The 9,553-nt window shown below is 49.4% G+C and overlaps 2 protein-coding genes across 2 annotated transcripts; one reads left to right on the forward strand and one right to left on the reverse strand.

Moving 5' to 3' along the window:
- Positions 1–587: 587 nt before the first annotated feature.
- Positions 588–6,287, forward strand: BBBOND_0004050 (hypothetical protein, conserved; the record flags this gene model as incomplete). The annotated part of the gene is made up of 1 exon (XM_012915238.1): positions 588–6,287. The coding sequence occupies one exon, from the start codon at positions 588–590 to the stop codon at positions 6,285–6,287; it is 5,700 nt and encodes a 1,899-aa protein (XP_012770692.1).
- Positions 6,288–8,993: 2,706 nt separating this feature from the next.
- Positions 8,994–9,212, reverse strand: BBBOND_0004060 (hypothetical protein, conserved; the record flags this gene model as incomplete). Its single annotated transcript, XM_012915239.1, has 1 exon — positions 8,994–9,212. The coding sequence occupies one exon, from the start codon at positions 9,210–9,212 to the stop codon at positions 8,994–8,996; it is 219 nt and encodes a 72-aa protein (XP_012770693.1).
- Positions 9,213–9,553: the final 341 nt, after the last annotated feature.

Genomic DNA, 9,553 nt, shown 5'->3' on the forward strand with positions numbered 1-9,553 from the left:
TTTAACCACTCTACATCGCCCCTTTACCCACTCCACATCGCCCCTTAATCCACTCTTCATCGCTCCCTAACCCACTCCACATCGCCCCTTTAACCACTCTACATCGCCCCTTAACCCACTCTACATCGCTTCCTAACCCACTCTACATCGCCCCTTAACCACTCCACATCGCCCCTTTACCCACTCTACATCGCTCCCTAACCCACTCTACATCGCTCCTTAACCCACTCTACATCGCTCCCTAATCCACTCTACATCGCTCCCTAACCCACTCTACATCGCTCGAATTACCTCGCCTTAATACCGCTATGACCTCTATAAACCACAATAATAACTTGTGCCTTGTCATCCTTCACATCCCCTCTTCCACCTCTTGCCACTGCCCTGACCATGTGCCGCCTAGGGAGCTTGACAAGAAATTTGACAAAATTTAAAACCTTAAAAATACCTCAAATAATAACCCTACTAACATCCTTAATAACCTTTGTACTGGCCTCGAAACTTTCCTCGGCTTCAACTCCACTTCCAAAGGCTACACTGGCGAGGGGATTGTGTACTCTGACCTGGATAGGCTGTGTGACGGGGTGATGGGATTTTTGTATGGTGTGCTTATGGATGTCAGCGAGAAACAGCCTTACAGTGTGGGTAAAAGAGAGATAAATGAAGCTGTTGAAATGCTTAAAAAGAATTTATCCACCGGGCGTGAGGGTTTTAGTGTCATTGCGCAGGTGGCGGGGAAGGTGCGGGAGTATAATGAGAGAGTTAAGCAAAGTAACGATGATATGAAAACCATAATAAACAATATGGACAGAGACATGAAAACGCTTCAAAATGAGGTAGGTAACATTCTACGAAATAATCCTGATTCAGAAAATTTTGATGAAGTCAAGCAGGCTGAAACCTTGGTCACTAAGCTGGCCGACGAGTATGCAAAAAAAGGTATGAATTTCGATAGTAATTTTGTCATAAGAGAGATAAACGCATGGAGGACAGGTGCTAATGTTGAGCCAATACAGCAATTCAAAGACATAAATTCTGACCTGAGATTAAAAATCACCCATGCAAGAAACAATATCACGCATGAGGCTGAGAGGCTTACGACACTGTCAAAGAAGCAGAAAGAGAACTTGGCTGCGATGACTAGTATGATTAGTAATAAGCTCAAAACGCTTAAAAGCTGTGTCAATGAGCGAATTTTGCAAGATGTCAATGAGCTTGTTAGCAAGGTGAATGAGAAAGTTGCGGCAATTTTGCAATTGCTACAGAGGATCAGCGCGACGCTTTGGAATTATGTTAATGAATTGGGGAGGTGGATTAAGGATGCGGAAGGAATTGTGACTCAAGCAATTAAGGACACGAAAGAAATCGAGCAAAAAGGACCGGGTTGGCAAAACCAGGATAAGATCAATGAGAAAGCAAAGGAGTTCAAGGACAAGGCTACGGATCTCTACTGGAAATTTGAGGGTGCGAAGCGGTCAGTTGAGGAGGGCGTAAAAAGCGCGAAAATTGAGAATGTTGAGCAGTTGACTACGTGGAAGAAGGCAGGCGACGCGGCCGTTACGAAGGCGAAGAGACAAGGTGCGGCAATTGGTGAGATGGTTCAGACTAAAGGTGCAGGTAAGGAGGATATTTATAAGTTAGCTAACGATATGAAAACAAAGGCTGAGAATCTCAGAGCGGCGGCGAAGCATATTAAGAAAGAGATTGGAGGATGGGTTAAAACAGCGCTTACGCAGGTGAAGGATATGGATGAGGCGCTGAAGAAGGATTTGTATAAGGTGAAGGAGGCTGTTAGTAGGCAGGTAGAAGGGATTAAGACGGCGATTGGGAAGTTGTATAAAGTGGTTGAGACTGGAGACACGGAAGGGGCAACGCACAACTCAATGGTCGAGATGGTCGACCTTATAAAAAATAAGATAAAGACCATTGAAGGGGTAGGCGGAAGGTTCGTAACTAAACCAACCGGGCTGTGGGCAATCAGTCAGCAGGTTCCGACCTACGTTAAGACGTTTGAGAACTTTGATGCGACGGTCGCTGATTGGGTGAGGGAGATTGTGAGAAGGATGGTAGCAAATAATGGTCCCCTGCATGAGCATATTGACATGTATGCTTCCGAAATAGAAACTCTGCAAAATAACCGTGAACAACTGCTTCCTAAGGTGAAGGAACAAATCATTACCAAGGTCATAGCCAAGGTAAAAGAAATTGCGTTAGCTCACAAAGCGGATCTTGCCACCAATGGAAATGTGGAAACCGATTTAAAATTGATTAAAAGATTCCTTGATCACTTTAATGGGCAAAGTCTACAGAATGGTGTTGACCATATAGTCAGTGCTATAGAGAAGGCAGGTGAATTACAAGTGGATCCCTCCAAACAAAATGTTATACACAACTCAGATCTGAAGAATGCCGTAAATATAGTTTTGCATGTTTTTTCAATGGCTGCTGAAAAAATGGGTGAGCAAATTCAGAAGCTTGCTACTGACTGCCATCTCGGCAAAATCAACGAGGCATTGACCACGGCTAGCGATTTTGAAGAGAAATTGAAACAAGCTACAGGAAACCAATCCGTTGGAACATCCAGCAGTAGGATTAACTTTGCCCTCGCCGTCGACAACGCGATCAGGGAGGTGACGGAAGAGCTTGGGAGAAAATTGATTACCGCCGCTGGTGATACAGTCACGCTGGAAACAACGACTGCCTTCTCCAAATACGATGGCTTTGTCGACCAAGACAAAGTGTCCTCCCTTTCCAACTCTGACTTCGAAGCCATCAAAAGCGCAGGCTCCCTCCCCGCGGCGATCGGTGCGATAAAGACGCAGGTGACGAGTAAGCTTAACGAAGGTAAACTAGCATCAGAAATAGATGCCTCTGACACTTTCACCGATCCCTTCGGTAAAATCACCGAAAAACTCAAAACCATCGCCGGGCTGGTTGACAGCGACAAAAGTAATCTGCGTCCAGCACCGGGAGATGGCCAGAAGAACGGCGTGAACAACTACCTGAATGATATTACAAGTATGCTTGGCAAAACTCCCGTCGACCTCAAGTCAGATATAAAAGGGAGCCACCCAAATGTCAAAGGCCTCGAGACGATAAAGAGTGAAATCGACTCCGCGCTCGACGGGATTAAAAATAAAGCTGACGCAGAATTTGATGCCGCAAAAGCAACTACAGACAGCGGAAACATATTCACAACTTTGTCCACCGCGATCACTACGAATCTCAAAGACCTTTTGGCAGCTTTCGAGGAGGCAGGCAAACAAGTGAACAAACATTTGCAAAAATTAAAAACCAACATCGGCAAGAAGGAACATGGCGCTGATGCTGCAGTTGGTACGCTGCAGAAAATCCACGACAATCTTGTTACCTTGTTGAACGGTGACATTAGCCAAGTCATCAATGACGCCACTGCCTTCAAAAAACAAGCCAATCAATTGCGTGATAAAACAATCGGAGCACTCAACGGACACGTCGAAGATGAAGTTAAAAAAGCCGAAACCGCCCTCATCACCCAGGCCAACAAAAACTACGTCACGTCCGTCAAAGAGATGCTGACTGCCTTCGCCGACAAGGTGCAGAAGGAACTGAAGCCCCTCCCCGGCGAGATCGACACCGACAGGCAGCACGGCTTTAAGGGTTTCATGCGGACGTTGCAGGGGACGTTCAACGGTGATGAGACTTTGACTGACAATATTGACAAACTCAAGGGTCTCGTAAGTGAACTGTCAGGGACTGTGAATCACAAGGAGGCGTTCGCAAAATTGTCGCAAAAATTAAAGGAGTTCTGCTCACCACTTCACGACTACCTCAAAGAAGAGATCAGAAGGGTTCACGCAGCGAATCAAGAGAAAACAAATCCCAAGCCATCTGGCGACGAACAGCTCTACACCTCCAAACTCGAAGCTGCACATATCGCGCTCAACAATCTACTCGATCACATTAGTAATCACCGCTACAACCACGAAGTGCCCGCCTTGCTTGACATCCTCTCCACTAAAGTCGATGGTCTGCACCCCAAGACATTCAATGAACCGAGCACTCCGCTGCTTGACGGCGTTGGCAAGGGTGTTCACGGGTTCGTTAGTGAACTGGACAAGGCGTACATCTCGACCTACGACAGTGAGACCTTTGGCGGTGAGATGTTCGAGAAAGATAAATTAACAGCCTATGGCACAAAATTCGCCAAAATATGCTTCACCGTGGTATGCACCCTCAACTCCACGTTGACCGACTTGACGCACAATTGCAAGAGTCTACGTGGACAGCAAATTAATAAGTCCACCGACGTGGGAAGATCATTCGTCGGCCACGGCTACGCGGTCTCCGATGCGGCGCTGCAGAACGGCGAGTTGCAAAACAAACCGACAGTGGCGGGAGAGAACGTTGCTAAGCGGTTGCTGCTACCAATTCGCGGCGCCGACGAGAACCAACACCTTAAATGGTGTGAATCGAACGAGCAGAGAAAAGCCGACCACTTCCACGTCTTCGACGCCATTGACTGCATATTCAGCCACTTCGAGCAGTACAACGAACTCTGCCACCTGCTCACGGCCTCAGCGAAGCAGCACCCCTGCTCCGTGTACGACATATTGATCTGGCTCAGCGGTTTCCCGTACACTGCAGTATATGCTACGATGAGTGATATAACCATCAGTGATCTATTTGACAACCCGCATAAGAAGGCGGCCGGCGACGACGAACTTGAGCTCACATCGACTGACATGGCAGCCCAATCCATAACGGCGCACCCCCGAAACATATCGTATACTTACGTACGTAAAGCCGTGGACCATATCTGTGCGACGTCCTATGACGTATTGACTGCCGTTGTCGGCACTGGCGACTCCAGGACCGTTTACGCCTCCGACTTCTGCAACAACTCATTCAACTTCCATTACCCATCGGATCCGTCGGACTGCCTGGACATGCTGCTGGACCTACTGCGCCGATTGTTGCCCGTGTTCCGGTTCTTGGAACTGCAGTGTAACATCAAGCCTGAACACCACGGTTGGTCACAGTGCCGCTACGGGAGGGACATCCCTACAACCAAATCGCAGTGTAACGAGCACTCAAGCGAAGAAGCAAGCGGACAAGCAAAGTGCCAAGTAAACTGCCAGCCAACGTCCCCCCTTATGTTATACCTCAGTGACAGCCTCCCTGGCCATCTGCCGCACCAACTGCAGTCAGTGGGATGCAGAGCGAAATGCAGCACCTGCCCTAAGAACCAACCAGGGCAACTGTGCTTGATTCCTCTCGGATTCAAGGGCTTCTCGGGAAGCTCCAAAACGGGCAGACAGTTGTGCGAAGCAATCAAGATCTTCATCGGTACAGGCTTAATATCCTCACTGATGTGCCTCCTGCCGAAGCCACCATCCACGCTGCCCGAGCACTTCCAGTTTGTATTCACGTTGGTTGGTGCGTTTAATGCTAACAGAGATGTCAACTCAAATGCCGTCAATGCTGCGTTTGTGAAGGCAATAAGGAAGCAGTCCATCGACTTGTATGCGGAGCCATCAGAACTCACAGGCGCGCTTCAGAAGGCTTATAACAGCAACGAGCAGCACGACGGTACGGAGCATCCCAAAGCTTCAGATGCCGATTTGTCAACATTGTCTAAAGCAAAGACATGTAATTATCCGAACAAGGATGTTCACTGCGCTCCGTACCTGTCCACGTTGTACAGTGATGCATACCACTACGCTGCCGAGAAGCACGCCGGTCTCTACCTGTCATGGGCAGTGTACTTACCGTGGTCGTTTTGGCAGTGTCTTGAATCTTTGTTCAAAGCGTTTACCAACATATCCTGTCAGGATTGGGGATGTAGTCGCTGCACGCACGGCACGGCTTGTAAACGGGGTAAGCATGGCGCTGCCTATAATTGCCAGTGCAAAGGCCTCGTTGAATGCCGCGGTGTCATAAGCACGTTATATAGTTTCGGATTCACGTTTGGCAATCCAGCGACGCTTTCAGCTGCAGAGGGAAAAAGGTATTGCCACAATTTCTACAGACAACTCCACAATGTATTAAATTCCAACTACTTCAGAACGCTGTTCGAAAAATGCGACGAATTCATTTTCACCATCAGACAGCCGTTCATATGGATGACCGTGGCGCTCTGGTCACTATCTCTCTTCTACCTCCTTTGCGTAATGGTTGGCAGACTGGATGTGCTCCACATACGCTCACACCTGAGGATACCGTCATCACACAAGATAACGGCGCAATCATTGTTGGCTGCAGCGCAAGTCGGAAGGCTTGCCAAGATATCGTATCTACAACCGTAATCATCGTCACATTTGTAACTCACGTAAACTCACCTAACATCACCTACTCACCTAACAAACAAACGTAGTCTAATGTCTCGAATTACTCTAGCGGCGACCTGTGAACTAGATAGCGTTGAGATTAAGTGATGACTGAACGACAAAGCTGAGTGCTAAGCAAGCAACCAGGCAAAGTGCTAAGCTGGCACACAGGCAAAGCGCTAAGCTGGCAACCAGGCAAAGTGCTAAGCAAGCAACCAGGCAAAGTGCTAAGCAAGCAACCAGGCAAAGTGCTAAGCTGGCAACCAGGCAAAGTGCTGAGCTAGCACCCAGGCAAAGTGTTAACCTAGCACCCAGGCAAAGTGCTAAGCTAGCACACAGGCTAAGTGCTAACCTAGCACACAGGCAAAGTGCTAAGCTAGCAACCAGGCGAAGCGCTAAGGTGGCACCCAGGCAATGTTCTAAGCTAGCAACCAGGCAAAGTGCTAAGCTAGCAACCAGGCAAAGTGCTAAGCAAGCACGCAGGCAAAGTGCTAGGCTGGCAACCAGGCAAAGTGGTAACCTAGCAACCAGGCAAAGTGGTAAGCTAGCAACCAGGCAAAGTGGTAACATAGCAACCAGGCTAAGTGCTAACCTAGCAACCAGGCAAAGTGGTAAGCTGGCAACCAGGCAAAGTGTGAACCTAGCAACCAGGCAAAGTGCTAAGCTAGCAACCAGGCAAAGTGCTAAGCTGGCAACCAGGCAAAGTGCTAAGCTAACACGCAGGCAAGGTGTTGACCTAGCAACCAGGCTAAGTGTTAACCTAGCACCCAGGCTAAGTGATAAGCTGGCAGTCAGGCAAAGTAATAAGCAAGCACTCAGGCAAAGTGCTAACCTAGCAACCAGGCAACGTGGTGAGCTGGCGGATGAACCGTAATTTGGTGGGTTGGTTGTTGCGTTGAGTTAAGCGTTGACTGTGAGAGGTGTTTGCGTTGCGCATTGAGTCAGTGTAACGTGAGGCTGGGTGATTGGTCGCTAACGTAGGCGGTCGTGAAGGCCGCGGCGAGTGACCTAAGTCGTGTGTTGCGAGTCACTGGCAGCGTGGCGTAATCCGCGTTGGGCTGGTTAAGTAGCTTTATAGGCAGCGATCTAGCGATTGTCAATATCACATTTAGGCGCGTAGCCGACACGCTCCGCCAGCATGGCGCCGATACCGCGGCTCGTAGCACGGTGCTGCTGCACTGTGGGAGTTGAGCTCACGGGGTTCGCTGCAATTTCAATGACGTTGCGAATAGTGAATAATTTAGAGTGACGGTTGATGCTGATGACATGCGTCGCGTCAGGTGTGGCCGTGGTATCCTGGGCAGCGTGGGTGTCAGTGGCCTGGGCTGGGGGGATACAGCGGTGAGGGTAGGTGTTGATGAGGGGAGTGGGAGCGGCAGTGGTAGTGTTGTGTTGGTGAGTGCGTTGCTAGGTGATTGATGTTAGCAGGTTGAGGGGAGTGGTAGCGGCAGTGGTACGCGTTGCAGTTGGTGAGTGCGTTGCTTAGGTGATTGATATGTTCGCAGGTTGAGGGGACTGGGAGTGGCAGTGGTACGTGTTGCAGTTGGTGAGTGCTGCTTGAGTGATTGATATGTCTGCAGGCTGAGGGGACTGGGAGCGGCAGTGGTACGTGTCGTAGTTGGTGAGTGCGTTGCTTAGTGATTGATATGTTCGCAGGTTGAGGGGACTGGGAGTGGCAGTGGTACGTGTTGCAGTTGGTGAGTGCTGCTTGAGTGATTGATATGTTCGCAGGTTGAGGGGAGTGGAAGGGGCAGTGGTACGTGTTAGTTGGTGAGTGCGTTGCTAGGTGATTGATACGTTTGCAGGTTGATGCGACTGGGCGCGGCAGTGTACGTGTTGCAGTTGGTGAGTGCTTTGCTAGGTGATTGATATGTTTGCAGGTTGAGGGGACTGGGAGCGGCAGTGGTACGTGTTGCAGTTGGTGAGTGTTTGCTTAGGTAATTGATATGTTTGCAGGCTGAGGGGACTGGGAGCGGCAGTGGTAGTGTTGCAGTTGGTGAGTGCGTTGCTTAAGTGATTGATATGTTTGCAGGTTGAGGGGAGTGGGAGCGGCAGTGGTACGTGTCGTAGTTGGTGAGTGCTGCTTAGGTGATTGACATGTTCGCAGGTTGAGGGGACTGGGAGGGGCAGTGGTACGTGTTGCAGTCGGTGAGTGCGTTGCTTAGGTGATTGATGTCTGCAGGTTGAGGGGACTGGGAGGGGAAGGGGAAGATGGGTAGAGGACGATGCTTGAATTGCAATAATAATTGTAATCCGCCAGCTGTATGTATTTGCTGCCCATGGTGTTGTGACAAATGTAATGGTATCAGCTGTGATCAATGTTCGGAGGCAAACAGACCCCTCAGACTACGGAAAGTATGCAACGCTTCTCAATGTGAACTTAATAAGGGCACGTGTACAAAAATTGGCAGTTGTCAATGTAAGTGTTGTGAGCAGAAACGCTCTACTTCCGGTCACTCCTCTACATTCAGCGCTCATTCTAAGACCGACACTCAACCGCATACATCACCCGCCCCTTACATCATCGTCCCCGTTGCCATCATCATCCTCGTCGTCTGCGTCATGGTCTACTTCCGCATCCGGCCGTTCCACAGGGTGCGGTATCTACTGCGCAGCTGATCGCAATCACCTAACTGGCAACTGACATCTAATGTTCTAGGCAGTAATGGTTGCGTTGATAATCAATCACATGAGCAGGGAGGTGACTACTTCACTACCCCTCCCTACTCCGCCATCGCCGCCGTCATCGTTGCCATCATCGTCGCCATCATCCTGCTCGACCTGTGCATCTTCCGCTTCCCGGTGGGCCGCAACATCCGCGATTTCCTCGTCCGCAAGATACCCTTCTGCATCGCGTTTTACAGCTAATCTCAGCAATTTGTCAGCGCAAACATCGTCATCCATATTCCACTGATCACCTAACTGGCAACTGACATCTAATGTTCTAAACAGTAATGGTTGCGTTGATGACCAATCACATGAGCAGCGAGGTGACCTAGTAGCTGACCAATGTGCTGACCAATGCCACGACCAACGTGTTGACCAATGCCATGACCAGAGTGCTGACCTAGAACCTTACCAAAGTGCTGACCAAAGTGCTGACCAATGCCATGACATAAGTGGTGACCTACCACCTGACCAAAGTGCTGACCAAGATGCTGCCCAAAGTGCTGACCAACGTGGTGACCAATGCCATGACCAACGTGGTGACCAAAGTGGTGACCGATGTGTTGACCAACGTGTTG

The sequence above is a fragment of the Babesia bigemina genome, scaffold Bbigscaff_72696 (genome assembly GCF_000981445.1).
Source record: "Babesia bigemina genome assembly Bbig001, scaffold Bbigscaff_72696".
Classification (NCBI taxonomy): Eukaryota; Apicomplexa; class Aconoidasida; order Piroplasmida; family Babesiidae; genus Babesia; species Babesia bigemina.